This window comes from Camelus bactrianus, chromosome X (assembly GCF_048773025.1).
Source record: "Camelus bactrianus isolate YW-2024 breed Bactrian camel chromosome X, ASM4877302v1, whole genome shotgun sequence".
NCBI lineage: Eukaryota > Metazoa > Chordata > Mammalia > Artiodactyla > Camelidae > Camelus > Camelus bactrianus.
In genome coordinates this window covers 54,163,664-54,180,048 of record NC_133575.1, presented here as the reverse complement: position 1 = coordinate 54,180,048, position 16,385 = coordinate 54,163,664, and the positions used below count along the sequence as shown (strand labels likewise).

The following is a 16,385-nucleotide window of genomic DNA, read 5'->3' as shown; positions in this document are numbered from 1 at the left end:
CTCAAAGGCGGACACAGTTAGTAGCTACAACCTTTTGCTCTCCTCTCACTGGCAGTTCCACCCTGAGAACCTTACGCAGCCTCACGCCTGACAAGCTGGGCTACAGTCTTCATCTGTATTCTTTAGCTCTGCGGGCCTCCAACTTTTTGGTCTTAGATCTCCCTGACACTCTGAAAAATCACTGAGGATCTCAAAGAGTGCTTTCGTGTGTGTGTGTGCAGGTTATACCTACAGATACTTACCATATTCAAGAGTAAAACCAGGGGAGAGGGATATGGCTCAGGGATAGAGCACAGGCTTAGCATGCAAGACGTCCTGGGTTCAATCCCCAGTACCTCCATTAAAAAAATGAAGAAAAATAGAGAAGGATTTAAAACTTTATGTATTCATTCCTATTAAAATAATAAGCCCATTAAATGTTAAGTTTTTATGAAGGATAACTATTTTCCAAAACAAAACACCAGAAGAGTGGCATCGTTTTACAGTTCTACAAATTTCCTTACCGTCTGGCTCAACACAAGTGAGCCGGGTCCCCACAAGCACTTCTGCCCTCCGTCTGCAGTGGTGTCGCACGTCGTGTAGCCCCCGGGAAGCTCCACTGTACCTTTCCAATGGACTGAAGGTGAGAGGCCAAGAACGCAGGACACCGTTCTCTGCAGGAAGCTGACAGCCCATCACCACCATGTGGGTCAGGGTCCCGGGTGGGTTCTCATCCTGGAGAAGTGCCCAATCTCACAGCTACCCTCCAGCCATCAGTCACGTGGATTTACAGACTTCTCTTTCAATACAACGTACTCAAGCTGCCATCATTTCCTTTTCTCATTCAGCTTAATAATTTTTATATGTTTTCTCTTTTCTTTTGCATTGATTTCTTCTCTTTCCCACTTTTATTTCTCTCTACTCCTTACGAAGCCAAATTAGGAAATGTAAGTCCATTCAAGAATCTCTTCTACTTAGTGTGTACTATAGCTCGTCGTTAAACTTCTATCAGAGAATTTTGTTACTTCACTCTGACCCGTATTTATCCTAAGTAGCTGGCAGGCCCTCTGAGCTGACAGCTTCTTCCAGGAAAGAGCCCCATTTTAGTCCTTACTCTCAGAGCATTTATTAACAAGCATTTACGGAACATCTACAACATGCTAGATGATGGAGACACATGGACCGTGCCTCCCGCTCCCACCCCCAGGAGACAATCCCTGCAGGAGAAAAGCATGTCACAAGCATCTCAATCACAGAGGAAGACTGACAGACCCCACTGCGGGGCAGGCCCAGGAGAGGTTGTCCTTTGACTGAGTTTTTTTTTTGTTTCCAGTGTTTTATAATTGAGATATAATTCACATATAATAAAACTCACCCACTTAAAGGGGTACAATTCAGCATCTTTCTGTATATTCACGGTTGTGAAGCCCTTACCAGAACACCCGATCACCCCAAAAGAAATCCCCTGTCCATTAGCAGTCACTCCCCATCCCCCTGTCCAGCCAGCCCCTCGCAAGCATCATCTGCCCTCTGCCTCTGCATGTGCCTATTCTGGACATTTCAGATCACTGAAATCAACAATATGTGGCCTTTTGTTTCTGGCTCCTTTTACTTATGCTGTTATTAATGGTCGACCATTTCAAAGTGGTATTAGCATCTTATTTTTTTTAAAGGTTATAGTTTATTAGAAGGTGGCAAGTACTTTCAAATAGAGAGGAGTATAAGGGGTGGGGTTTCAAAGGGAAAAGGGTGGGTTGAGCCGTCAGGGTGGACTTCCCAGAACAGGTGGCCTTTTTCATCTCCCCCTTCTTTTTTCTTTTTTATTCATTTTTATGTCTGAATAATATTCCACTACATGGAGATATTGTATTCTGTTCATCCACTCAGCAGCTACCTATGGACAAGGTCTGGAAGAATGAGTGTAAGAGGTTCCTAACGAGAATTTCATTCGAAGCAAAGGGCAAGATGTGCTTTAAAAGAGCCAACACACAGAGACACAAGGAAATCCGGGGCGTTTCTGAGCAAAGGGCATGCTTGCTTCGGCAGGACTACCGTGCAGGGCTGGGGCAGATATTGGCAGGAATCACGGTGAGGGAGTCACCTGAGAAGACTCCCCACTGCAAGCAGCTCAGCCAACTCTCCTCCCTCATCCTGTATTTTTAGAGCTGTGTTTCAAAGTTTTCTCTTATTTCAAGTAACAGCACTTTAACTACACATCTGATCATCTGCATCAGACCACCTTACCTCCAAGCCACAGAAAGTCATTCACTGACCGGAGCAGCTCCAGAACAAATGGTGATGGACCAGGGAGTCCTGAAGCATCCCGGCCTGCAGGCACAAACCGCCTCGTATTTCCGCATGTGCCCTGGTGATGTCCAGTAAGTAAAATACACAGAAATATCTCACTGCTGGTGCACGAGGTCTGCCCCAAAATTGCCCCAAAAGCATGCTGGCAAAGCACTACTCAACCCTCTCACTACAAAAAAAAAAAAAAAAAAAAAAACAACAACAAAAATAAAAAAAAAACAAAGCAAAGAAGGCAAATTTAGACTCTACAATTGAAAACCAGCAAACATCACTGCCAGTATCTGAGCTGGAATGGTCCTGACTTCGAAAAACACTGAGTAGTTATTTTTCAAAAGTGATAGACATAGAAGTATTTCATGTAGATGATATTACAGAAGGATTTTTCTTTTCAAAATTTCCAGTCGCAACATTAGCACAAGAATGTTTGTTTCAGCTTTAATATCTATCCTCTACTTTCTTAACTTTTAACCTATTATTTTATAAAAAGAGCTATGCTGCATATTATAAACCATCTGTTTGGATTCTGCAAGCAAGATCTTTACAAATTCACAATTTCAGAGCAAGCTTTAATGATGCTTTGAGAGCTAGGGCCTGGGGCGCTCACTAACAGCTCTTTAAATACTGACAAGGATGTGCTATTAAGTAATGCAAAGGCTCAAATTCCGTGTCAACTCTGAAACCAAAGAAACTAAACCGAAGCCTTACTTTATCATTTCAGAATATTCCTATTCTTTTGAATATTAAATTTCTTTAAAGATAAGATATTTTTGAGAAAAACAGCAGCTATATTCAATTTCCTTTCACCAAGAAAGCAATCTTTATCAAGAAAAAAAACCCCTATGGAAATGCAAAAGACGGTGAATTTCTAGCTAAGTGAACATGCAGATCTCAACACACACATAAATCCTATCAGATCTCACTTGAAAGAGGTCAACAAAGTCCTGGGTTACCCTGGAATTTAGCTCTTCTGTTCCAAATATTGGCTGAGCTAAGACCATCACACAAGGCAGGGAAGGAGAGAAGCGGAAAGTCAGCCTGGCTACCGCCATCTGCTTTCTTCCAGCCACAAGGCCCTGCGAGGGCGGCCCCGCTAACAAGCGCTCCCCATAAGGAAATAATACAACCACACTGTCCCTGTTGTCCCCACGCAGCCCGGACGCCCCTCTCCCACTGGTCGCCTCCCAGCCTGTGAGTGGTCTTCTAATGACCCTCCCACTCTGTGGCACCCACCCCCTCCTCCGCTACACATACACATACACACACACACACACACACACACACACACACACACTCTCTCTCTCTCTCTCTCTCTCTCTCTCTCTCTCTCTCTCAAGAGAGCAAGAGCGAGAGCGTGAGAGCGAGAGAGCAGGGACAGCTTTCTCAAAGCACAAATTTGATTACATGACTCCTCCACCGAAACACTTCGGAGGTTCGCTGGTACAGTTTTAACACCACCCCCGCCCCTTCCTCTCATTGCCCAGCCTCACCGCAGTACCCAGGTCCCCAGTGACCTCAGGGGCCCCCTGACCTGATGCCTAGCTACTTCCCACCTACATCCAGGCTCATTTTGATTCTGTTTCTCAAGGAAACCTTCCCTGCCTCCAATCCCCGCACTTTGGTTTAGGTTTCCCTGCTGTGTTCCTAGAACATTCCAAGCTAAATCAACTTCTGACACTGCTAAGCTCGCAAGAAGCAAGTACATTTTGCTTACTACTGTCACTTCACCCCTCTCCCCTAGACACAGAGAAGTGCGTGTGTTATGAATAAATGAATGAAGGGGTGGGTCTCAAAGGGACAGACAGACTTGCTCTCACCGGTCCCGACCCCTTCTTTCTGTAGACCATCAGAAGCAAAACCAGGAGTACCTCTCCTGAGGGTCACTTCCTGCTGACAACTTTCACTGCCTCCTCTTTCAATTGTAGTAAAAAACAAGCTCCTCCAAAGCCCTCCAACCCAGGCCCTCTCCAGTGTCCTCCCCAGCAGGGGCACCCTCCACCCTGGACTGCACAGGGCACTCTCCCCTAATCCCCACCCACAAGCCTCCAGGCCTCTGCCTGGCTGCTCCTGCCACCTGAGCCACCCTCTTGACCCCTTCTCCTGGCTGATTCTGACTCTGTCCTCACAACTGAATGTAGAGTCCATTTCCTCTAGGATGTCCTCTCTGATAATGTCCTTTAGCTCTTGGCTGGGCTCCCTCTAAAGCAGCACTGCATAATGACCAACTGGGTGTTTGTCCACCTGCTCCTTTGAGAACACAAACTCTTGAAGTCCACGTGGGAATAAGGAGTGAGAGATAAGACGGGTGGGAGAAGCAAAAAGCAAAAATCACAGCCCAAGTCCCAAATTCAAGGATTCTTTCTCAGAAAAAAGAATAAAATATTTCATACGTGTGCAATTTGGCTACTATTTTTGTGGCTCGTGGAAAGCCAGAGCTTGGTGTTCTAGTCCAAAAACCAAGTTACATGCAAAGAAATGTATGTACTCATATCCAAAGGAAACCAAAGCTGCTCAACAACAGTTTGCAGTTAGAATCCAAAGGATCTTTGATAAAGGTAATTTCTCTCTGTATCCTTTTTTTTTTGGCATCATATAGTTTTAGAAGTATTTGCATGACTAAGAGATGACTACAGCCCTTGATTCTGCACTGGAGCGTTTGGGACCAAGGAAGCCCAGATTACATTCACTGTGTAAATGCAATCACACCAACACACTGACAGGTGCCCTGGTGGTGGAGCTGAAGTTCCAAAGCAGACAACCTTAAATTCCAAGACAGCTCTAAGTAGAAAGTAAGACATGCAAAGTTCTGTACTCAATTTCATATGCTCTTTGGGCCATTAACTGATAGTGCATCTTGTCTAATGAAACCCAAAAATAAACTGTCAACGTCGATTTTCTCCATTTGATCATTTTATGCTAACATTGGATACCAAACCCTCACTCCATACGGAAATCTCAGGCCTAAGTTGCAGCAGTTACATCTCGCGGAAGAAAGCCGATCAAGGGAGAACTGGAGAGTTTCCCTTCAGAAGCTGCTAAGTCTGGTTTGCACCTGTACGTCATTTGCAACCACGTCATCGTCAAAGGAGTAAGACCTTACATCTGTGGGGCGAAAAGCACTGCGGTGCTTCCGAACCATCAAACAACACTGAGCTTTGTGAAACAGTTTGAGGCAGTTAAATCACTTTTTCTGAAAGGATCCAAAACTGACCCACTTCACCATTCCAGGTACAACAGGGAGGTACCAGAATTAGTAGAGAAAACACGCCCTTGAAGTCTGACAAGGCCCTGCTTGAATCGTGCTACAGCATTTACTAGCCGCTAAATGGACCAATACTTAACCCCTCTGAGAAGGCTTGCCAATCTGCAAAAGGGGGCTGCCACCGCCCACCTGGGAGGCATGGCTGTGAATGCAACACCCAAGTAGGTTGGCCGACTGGTACCTGACACGGGGCCTGGCTAGTTTCCCTCCGCTGCCCTTCTCCCCATTTGAACTTGCACTGTTCCCCCGGTAAGGATCAAGTCCCCGGGACAGACTGCCCGATTCTTCTGTGTATCCCTGGATACATGCCTTACACTTAGGAGGCCAGAAAAAGTACTGCCTCCTCCCTAGTCACTATCCGTGTTCTTAAGAGTTTCGTTTTTGTTTTTAAGACTACTAGGCAGGGAGAATATTCCAGAACTGTCCAACCACCATTCTCCAGGTTGGCTCCCCTCCCAACCCCCATCCCCTCTCACCTCAGATCCTCTGTCTGATCGCCTTTTCTACGTGGAAAGCGGAAAGTGAGTCCGCTGGGGTGGGGGCTCCCCAGGCCTCCCTCCCTCCCTCACAGGTGAGTGTGACTACCTTCTCCCCACTCCCAACTGCATTTCCAGCTTCTGAGGAGGTGTCCCGCCCAGATCTTGCAGCTTCTGCATCTTCCTGAGATGCACATGTGGCCACGACCCTCCCTTCTGATTTCTTCCTGGGCGGCAACGCCCCCCTCCCCGGAACCTTGAGGATAAATCGCATTGCTCTGAAAATCCCAAACGCCGCTGACTGACACACCAAAGCTGCATTGCCTGGGCTATCCTCCAGCCCAGACACAGCCCTGCCCTCCCTCAGCCTCAGTCTGTACATCTCGAGGTGAGCTCATCCACATGCAAGGCTGTGAACACCAGCTAAGAATGACGACTCCCAACGTGTAACTCTACTTGGCTCCTTCACCTGAGCCCCAGGCTCATAGAGCGGAGTGCCTCTTTGAATTCATAACTCGGATGACAAATGGCATCTTAAAATGCCTCATGTCCACCGTTTATTATGGAATTCAATCCCTTGCAGGTAACTCCCGGGTTCCCATTTTAGTAACAGCCCCAGCGCCCATATAGGTGTTTGAGGTCACATTCAATTTCCCCTGTTGGCTCACCCCAGCCCTGCCCTGAAATCGGTCCTGTCATTTCCGTCGCTAAGCCCATCTCAAGTCTGGTTCTGCAGAGACCGCGGCCGGAACTCTGCAAGCTCACAGCATGGTGCAGTGAGTCACAGTCCTCTGAAGGGTGCTCCCTAGAGGGGGAGGCACCTCCTGACACGGGTCACCTCAGAAGGCACTGGATTCTCACAAAGGAGGCCCAGGAGATGGGACTCAATGTTCTCCCGTGGTCTGAACTTCGAAGGGCCTGAGGTTTGGGAGCTCATCGTTAGCAGACACACATGCCAGTGAGCAGGTGAAGATGGAGGAACCCAGGCAAGGCTGTTCTCACTCCGACCCCTGGGCTCTCAGGAGCCACGGGAAAGGACTGTGTCCAGGGCACAGCCCAGCCATCACAGATCCCAGCCTGCATTTACCAACTCGGAAAGCCTAGACTCCTTCTACTTGTGACACTTAACTTCTGTTCTGTTCCCTCCCAGACTGTGATGGACTCTTTCAGAAGTCTGGCCTGTCTCAAGCGAGACCAAGTCAGTGAAGAATGAAGTGTCCACATTTGGACCAGAGCATGAAAGGAGAAACAAGGCCTCATGGTCAGCATGATGGTGATGGCCAAACCCTACCCCCGGGTGAGATGAACCAGGGTGGGGGTGAGAATCCAAGATCCTAGGTCGGCCAAAGGATCTTCCTTCACGGCTGACTGGGGTGTTGGAGTCTCACTACCGCAAACTAACAACACGGCAGTCAGTGGTGGACGTCAGCTGCAACAGACACAGAGTCAGCTATTTACTGCCAACATGGGTTATTAGTAAAGGCTGGTGCAGGAAGGCCTGCACGGCTGCTGAGGCAAACCACAGACCCGGCTCTGAATGCCCACTGGCTGAAGTAGAGAGGAAGCTACGGTCCCCTTTAGTGGTCCCTGTGTCCACCAGATCCAGGTGAGCCAGCTAGTTAGGAGAAGGCCATGTTGTCCTGATACTCAGAAAAACCAGCCTCGTAAAGGGAGTAAAAGGGTGACATGGATTTTAGACGCGCTTTTGCCCCTTTACGAGGACAAAGTAAAGTAAATGGCATGGGGAAGGCAAAAGCAAATGAAAACCCGGTGACTGCTTCCTCCAACAGCTTCCCCTGCAGCTGCTCACCCCCGAGCCGGCCACTTCCTCACCAGTGACCGCCGGCCTGGAAATGCCATCACGCACGTCACACAGCGACATCCAGGAGCCGCATGCCGAACACATTTGTGTAAAAGCCAGAATCAAGCAAGGTGCTGCAGACTTTGAATTTCCAAGTGAAAATACCCATGAAAAACATCCCTCAGAAGCCGCATAAATCAATTCGCATCTCACCTCCTCAAAACAAACAAAATTAATAAGGGCTCATTTGTCACCAAATGTAAGGAGGACCAAACATGTTTCTCAAAGCAAGGATTCTACCAGGTATCAAACACCAGCAGGTGACATGATAACAAAGCAAAAATTCCAAAAAAAATTAGAAAATAAAAACATGACTGAGATAATACATGAATCAAAGCAACCATTAAGTTTTTGCTTTTCAAAGCAATGGAGGCAGCACGGAGGGCAATCTCGCTATTTCCAGTGCAGGGTGTGCACAGACCACATTTTCAGACCCAAGAACATGCGCACAGGGAGGTCCAAGAGAAAACGGAAAAAAGAGAAAGAAAAAGAGGAACAAGCAAAAATTAGAAACCCACAGTGCTCCTAGCATCAGTGGCTGTCGCTACTCTATTGGACAGCAACTCCAGGGGTCCCACCAGGGGTCCTGGCTGAAAAAAGAGAGTAACTGTCCACACTAACCCTAAAAGGATCTCTCTGAAACAAAGGCGGATTCACTTTTAAACGTCTGAAAACTGGCGGGCTGCACCTACCTCCCCCCTTGGCTACAAGACAGCCCTCCTCCTTGCCAATCCCTTTCTGGATGTAGGGAAGCAGCCCGGCACACAGCCAGGGCAGCCGGCCTCCAGGTAGGCTTATCTGCTGTCTGTGTCCAGTCCCACCAAGTCCTCCTTCTCAAACGGGATGCAGGGGAGGGGGATCTTGTCCCTAGAATTGTTGGGGGCCCCGTCCAGTCTCTTGGACACCAGCAAGATGAAGAGTGACTTGATGATGTCCTCGACCCTCTTCTCCACCACTCTGCAGTCCATGTAGGTTGAAGGCCACATCAGTGGGCGGCTGCTTGACCGCCTCCCCATGCAACCCAAAGGCAAAGAGCTGAGGGTCGTAGAGCGTGGTGCCATACAGCTCCTCTGCACGTGGAGCTTCTAGAAGGTCTTGTCCAAGAGTCAGTCGGTGATGGTGACAAGGCCCACGACCTTGCGGTGGGTCTGGAAGTCGCTCCACCCATTCTTGGGCCAGTAGTGGTGCCTGTAGTGGATACAGAGTGCCCACTGGGAGCCGCACGGGCTGATCTGGCTCACCGAGGAGATTCACTTATAGATGCAAAAGAAATTCTCCTCTGAGATGATCCCCAACAGGTTGGACCACCACGGGGAGATTCTGGTTGTCTTCAGCACACTGCACATAGTAGGGATGCTCATGTTGCAGGCCCTTCTGAGAGGGGAGAGGAGACTGAGGTACACACTCTGCTGTGGGCTGCAGGCCCATCTGGGATGCGGTGACCTGGTGTATAGCAGCCATAAGGCAGGGAAGCTGAAGCAAAGCCAGGGGTAAAGTTTGTCCTCAGCGTCTGCACATGGTTACCATAGCTCGGGTCACATTACCCAGCTTTTGGTCTAGGCTTCCAGACCCTGCAGAAAAGGGTCATTTCTTGTTTTCAGTTTCCAACACCTAGCCAGGCCCTGATGCAAAGTCAGTGCTCAAAACTGCTGAATAAAGGAATGAACAAAGGAACTGCTTTCCCCACCCCCCCCTTCAGCAGAATATAAAGAAAAGAACCACAGTGGGATCAAAAGATCTGGATTTCAACTCCAATTTACTTGAACTCCTAAGCTGCAGGATAATGGATAAGAAAACTTTCCTTGGGGAGGAGGGTACAGTTCTGTGGCAGAGCCCATGCTTAGCATGTATGAGGCCCTGGGTTCAATCTCCAGTACCTCTATTAAAAAAAAAAATGAAACAAATAAATAAACCTAATTACCCCACGTCAAATATTAATTTTTTTAATTCAAAATTTCAAAAAAGCCCTTGCAATTGACACAACATTGGAAACTTGACTATACTTATATTAAAAAAAAATTCCTTGCCTTACAAGAATATATCTGAATTATGGAAGTTTGCAAATGTAAAATGCCTAGGGTACAATCTGCATAAAAAGTGGGGGACTGTACACATTTACTATCCCTCCTTTATGAGCTATATTTCCTTTGGGGGGGTTATAACCTCTCAGAGCTAAATTTCTCAGATTAAAAAAAGAAAACATTACCTGATTCTCAGTACTGCTGAAGAATCAGATAACCCTGTGAAAGCATCTAACCCACAGAGTTTACTCAATAAATGTTTGTTGAATGAATGAATAAACATGCAAGTGAATGCTGCCCCTGCCACAGACCATCACAATGGTACTGCCTGGAAACCCTTAGCCCACGTTCCACCTGACTCTACATTAACCATGTGGTTGACCTGGGCAGGCCTGTGTGCTTCTCTAAACCCCAATTTATTCACGAATAGAAATGGGAGTAATAACACAAACCTCAAAGGGTTAGTGAGTCAATAACAAATTGTACAACAATTTTGCAAGATGGAATCATGAAAGAAAATTGGGCAAAGAGTCCATAGGCTCTCTCCATATTATCTCTTACAACTGCATGGGAATCTACTTTACATCTCAAAATACAAAGTCCAATTTTGTTAAAGAGTTTATTGAGATTAAATGAGCTCACTGTCTTAAATAAGGAACACACAGTACAAAGAGGACAATGCACAGCAAATGAGATACACTTAGTAAACGGTCCCACCGAGCCCACTGGTCGCTCCAACTCCAGAGCACAAAGATGGTTCATCATGGCCAGAGGCCACTGCACCTGAAGCTAACAAAGCTAATGGTCACCACTTCCAAGAGCCCCTGCCTCCACCCTAGGTCTAATTTTGTATTTGTAACTTTCTTTTCTTATACTTAAATAGGAATACCCAATTGCATAGCCTTCAGGTCACCAAAACCTGACCACGGAAATCATGACAGCAGCCATCCCCAGTGAAACAATAAAATTAAAAGCCATATCCACAAGAAGTCTATGTAATTCTAATGGCAGTAACTTCATCCTGGACTGAGAGGAAGAGGACTGGGGAGGAGGAGGAACCTGGGGCCCCCAGACCCAGGGGCCACCTGTCCCATGATGTAATTTTGTCTCAACCCACACACTCCAGGAAATTCAAATTACACATAGACAGAGTGCTATGAACAAGATTTTTTTTTTTTTTTTAAAGAAACCCCTGATTCTCTAACAGGTCAGGTTTCTACTGAGGCACAAATGGCTTATGTGTGTATTGTTTCACGAAAACCTAAAATAATATCACTCCAACTTGACACATGAAGAAACGGAGGAAAAGAGAGGTTTATCACATTGTGCAAGATTAGAGAGAGGCCACGTCAGAGGCTGTATTTAAATCCAAGCCCCTGCTCCAGTTCTCACACTAGAAAGTGTGACATACTGCCCCCATCCTGCCCCCTCCCTGCAATAAATCTCTTAAGTCTTTTCTGTGCTACCTGGAAAGAACCAAAGTCACATTAACTTTCCAGAAAGAGCTGTGTCACCCCTTGGAGGACGTATCAAAATCTGAAGAATTAGGGTTGGAGCAGAGATTTGAGTTCTCTGTTTCTCAAAAGGAGACATGGGTTTAAAAGAAACCAAAAAGCACTTCTCTTGTCTAAGCCCTCGTTGTGCAGAGAAGGAAACGGAGGCTCAGAAGAGATGAGGAAAGGGCCTAATTTACAAAGCTTGCCTCAGCGCAGCACCAAGCCAGCCCTGGGCACTGCTGGGGAAGGACGTGGGAGGCCCTGGAGAATGAGTGTTAGAAAAAGGAAAGAGAAGAAGCATACAAGCCCTCTACACCGTCGTAACATGCAGTTCCACCAAATTATCCAGTATGGGAGCCGCCAACATTAAGGTGGGCTAAACAACTTATAGAAACCTGGAAGTCTCAACTACAGTGGAAATTCCAACATTTATATGTTTTTTTCCCAGTTCAGGCATGAGCACAGCGGGAGCTCTGTGCCAGGCACTACACAAGTCCTGGAGTTCTCCCAAATACAGATGTCTATGAACACGTGTGCAAACCACATGAAGGCCCACCAGAAGAAAAACGCCCACAGATAAGTTGGAATTACTGAAAATGAAGGCAGCTAACCAGCATATATTACTAGCAAAAAGGATGTTGCTAGAAATACTCATGGACATAGCAAACTGTGATTAGCAAGTGGGAAAGGGGGAGGGACAGTTTAGGAGTTTAGTATGTTCAGATACACATCACTATATATAAAATAAATAAATGACAAGGACCTACTGTATAGCACAGGGAACTATGTTCAATTTCTTGAAATGAGCTTTCCTGAAAACAATCTGAAAAATGTACACGTACATATGCATATATATAACTGAATCTCTACTGTACACCTGAAACTAACATTGTAAACTGATTACACTTTAATAAAAAATAAGAATTTTAAAAATAAATAAATAAATAAAAGAACACTGTAATCCCCTTAGCTGTAGGTGGTGGAGAACACTGGTTGCAAGTACCAAGTCCACTCGATCACTCCAGCAATGGCTGTCACTCTTTCTGACCATCATGGAGTCAATTGGCTTCACTGAGATTACTTTTCTCTTTCGTGAAAAGCTACAGTGGCAACCAACGATATATATAATCTCATTATTTACAGACCCAACAAATTAGTGCAGACTTTCCATAGGCCAGGCTCTGGACAGATGAAAGATAGGGTCCCAGATACATTTATGGGTAGAAATAGTTTACGCCATAAAGACATTAATTCTTCCTGTTCTGATATAAAGATTCAATGCAATTATGATTAGAATTCCTACCAGAAATTTATGGAATGTAGCAAGTTAATTTAGGGTCAAAAACAGCCAGGAAACTTCTTTAGAACCACCACTGGGGAGGGGTGGATAGATCATTCATTTCCACTGTTCTTTCTGAAGTGTTGAAAACGTTCTGGAATAATAATGGTTGCACCACTGTGAATATACCAAAAGCCGCTGAATTGTACCATTTAAATGGGTGGACCTCACAGTGTGTGAACAATATCGCAATAAAGCTGTTCTACGAAAAAATATTTCTGGACCACTATTTTTCCCTCTATATTACTAGTCTGCCCCACAATTTTAGAAAAACTAAAAAACAAAACCAAACAAAAATTTGCCAGGAGATCTTTAGGACTGCAATATTCCTGGGTCTCCAAAATGCCTCTGATGGTGATGCCCCTGTTAACACACACTAGTTGGGCTGGACTAGTTAAGGACTATATCTTTTTAAAATCGACGGTCACATGTTTCACCCTGGGAGACCGGAGGATGGAGAATGTCACAGCCTCATGTCCTCATCTCTTTATTTTGTTTTTGTTTTTGTTTTTGTTTTTTTTTTGTTTTTGTTTTTGTTTTTGTTTTTGTTTTTGTTTTTGGAGTAGAGAAAGATTTTACTGCAGGACCAAACAAGGAAAACAGTGGCTCGTGCTCAAAAACCCTGAACTCTCTGATGGTTTTTGAGGTGAATTTTTTTTCTTTTTTTTTAATAGGGTAAAGTTTTTAACAGGCAAAATGAGGCTTGAGGGCTTCCAGGTGTGTGACTTTCTTCTGACTACTTGGTGGTAGGTAATAGGGCCGTGTTCCAGGAATCTCGTGCTCAGCCTGAAGTTACCATCCTCCACCTGGGTGGGGGCCTTAGCTCCTGCAGAACAACTCAAACATATTAAGTATATCCCTTCCCCTACTCCTCAGCTCATTTTTAAGTGAACCAAGCCCTGCTTTCAACACTGTGATCACGCTCACTACAAAAACACGTGACATCAACAAACACCACCATCCTAACACCAGAAAAAGTATTAAGGGTATTTACCTGGGGCAGAAACACTGAGGGAGGAGAAAGAAGCATGCTCAGCGTTGGCGCTCTCTTTTCCCAAGTCTCTGCCAGGAAAAGCTGGGCTTTACAGCCAGAGGATCTCAGCCCCAGGGAACAGCGTCCACGCCACTGAGCTGGACCTCGGGGACAGGGAAAGGGAGAGGAGTGCAGTCTAGGGGTGGCGGGGCAGGGAAAGTGGCGGGGGGCGCGTGCTGCAGCCCCGCTCGGAGGCCAGTCGCAGCCACTGTCCCCGCCCCCGCCCGGCTCCGCAGATCCTGCCGGCCCGGGACGCAGGCCGCCCAGGGGCGGGGCGGGGTCTGCGGCCGAGGAGAGGAAGCCCGGGAGGAGGGGACTCGCGGCGGGAGAACGGAAGGGGGCGCCGGCCGCAGACTGAGGGGAGCCCGGCTGGGGCGAGAGGTGGCAGGTGCGGGCCGCGGTATGGACCGGGGTGGCCATGTCCCCGGCAGGTGCGTGCCCGGCCCTGGACAGGTGTGGCCTGGGCGCCGGTGCAGGTGGCGCAGGCAGAGGGGGCTGGCGCGAGCCCCTCAGCTGGACACTCGCTGACTCGAGCCCTCGCAGGCTGTGACACGCGGACCCCCTTCCCCAGAGCCCCCAACCTTCCACTTACACAGCCGGAGGCCCCGACCCGGGGCAGGAGCCAAAGGCCTACCGGGCGACAGAGCCGAGCAGCCACTGGGACTGATCCCTGGCTCGGAGCTGGAGTTTCGGGCCCGCGGTCCAGCTGGCATCCAAACGTGGGCATGCGCGGGAGGGCCAGCGATCCGCTCTGGGCTCTGGGTTCTGTGAGATACACTGGGGAATCGAGGGAGGGAGAAGATGGGAGGGGGAGAAGATGGGAGAAGTAGGAGCAGAAGCGAAAAGTGGAGGGAGAGAGATGGATGGAGGAGGAGCAAGGAGAAGTGAGAGCTCTAGAGGGAGAAGGGGGAGGGTAGTAGCAGAAATGAAGAGTAAAAGCTTTACCTTCAAGGGCACCCCGAAGGAGGCACCAGTCCTGCCTCCATGCCCTTCTCTAGCCCCTCAAGGCCAGAAGCTCAAATTTCACCTCCCTGGTCAAGCCCTCCAGCCAAGGCCCTGCAGAACCCCAACAGGGATCACACCTGTTGCCCCCAAGAGGAGCTGGGCTTCCTGTTGCTCCCGGAACCAAACACCCACAGGCGTTGTCGCTTAGAACTACCTTCAGAAGAGTATAAATTCCCCTTTTACAGGCTGGGAAACTGAGGCAGGCATGATCTTTGCCTTAGCTGCACTGTCCCAGGTGTTGGGCTGGCAGGGAGCGGGAGGTACAAGTTCAGAGACCCAGACAGAGCAGACAGCCCGAGTGTCCGTGCATAGTCCCCATCTCTCCTGGGTAAGCCACTTTCCACCCTAGTGGAACAATGAAGGGCTCACAGTAGGTCCCTGGGTGTGGGAGAGCTGTCCTCAGTTCCAGTGCCCAGCTTGCTATGTAGATAGGAGTGTTCTCGAGTCCAAACTCATTCTCCTCAATGCAGGACAGGCCAATAAATCAGGAGACCAGCTGTTGGGGCATGGAATAGCTAGTTTCTGTAGACCTAGATGGCAAACTAATGTCCTGGAAAACCATCTCCCCAAGTCAGAATTCAGGCTCCTTTCCTACTTGCTTGGTTGTTGCAAACTTCTTGGTATAGGAATTTTTTTTGTTTTTAGAATTCTTTGTTGTTGCAGCTGTCCACCTGGGTCAGATGCCTGTAAACCTCCAACAAAACAAATGTTATTTTCTATTCTGCAACTTGTTATCTTTATATGAATGGAAAAATGTTAATATCCTTAAAGGTCAGAGCCTTCAGAATAGGCTCTCCTATCTATTTCAGGCTCTAGGCAACATTGTTTTACAGAAGGTGCAGAATCAGCAAGACTAAGCCTCGGAAACAGAGCACAGGGTTAAAGTCAAAGGAACAGATCTAAAACAGAGTCTGATTTGTTCTTTGCTATTATCGAGGCAGAAGCCACTTGAGGATTTAAATCATTTTAGGTTAAAAATAAGTAAAACTTTAAAGGAATTTACATACATAGGTTGAAATGTGCATAAAATATTTGGAAAAGCTCACAAAATATTGTAAACAGTGACATCTCCAGGGAGGGCTGAGAGAACAAAGGATGAGGGAAACCTTCCCCTTGTGTATTTTTGTGCTGTTTGAATTTTTTTTTTTACCATATGCATGGGTTTCTTTTTCAGTTAAAAAAAAGTGTAATGGAGGGAAGGAGTAACTAGCTCAGCAAGTACAGCAGCCATGGAAAACTGAGCCGTCACTTTTGCTTTAAGCCAGGAAGCATTTATTAACTCTCTCCTATGTGCCCAGTGTTGTTTTATGACTTCATTTATTATGTATAGTTTTTATAAAATAATATCATGCTATCCCTGACCCCTGCCCAGGGGAGCTGGTGGAAAACCAATTGAGTTTTTATTGAGTTGTTTTGCAAGGAGTATAAATGAGTTATAAACAGAACACATCTTCAGGGCAAACCAGGTGGAATGGGTTTCCAGCAGGCCAGACAGCTAGGAAGGGTTTTCAACAGAGATGCCTAGAGGCTGAGAGAGAAAGCCTCCAGGGCCCCACAAAAAGCTGCCCAAAGTGGTTTCTCCATGGCACTATTGTAATAGGAAAGAACA

The 16,385-nt window shown here is 47.0% G+C and overlaps 1 protein-coding gene across 14 annotated transcripts in view; it reads right to left on the bottom strand.

The window, feature by feature from the left end:
- LOC141576215 (uncharacterized) overlaps positions 1-16,385 on the bottom strand; it is an 88,227-nt gene that overhangs the window by 53,297 nt on the left and 18,545 nt on the right. For 10 of the 14 annotated variants that reach the window (XR_012504478.1, XR_012504479.1, XR_012504477.1 and 7 more), the window contains exons 10-13: positions 14,406-14,548; positions 13,733-13,875; positions 2,224-2,344; positions 504-653 (exon numbers count right to left, since the gene is read on the bottom strand). Coding sequence is in view for 10 of the 14 variants with exons in the window: in XM_074358705.1 (XP_074214806.1) it covers positions 504-653; positions 2,224-2,344; positions 13,733-13,875; positions 14,406-14,548 (557 nt within the window). In the remaining 4 variants the exon portion in view is untranslated. The other 4 variants (XM_074358708.1, XM_074358712.1, XM_074358710.1 and 1 more) reach the window with 2 other exon arrangements.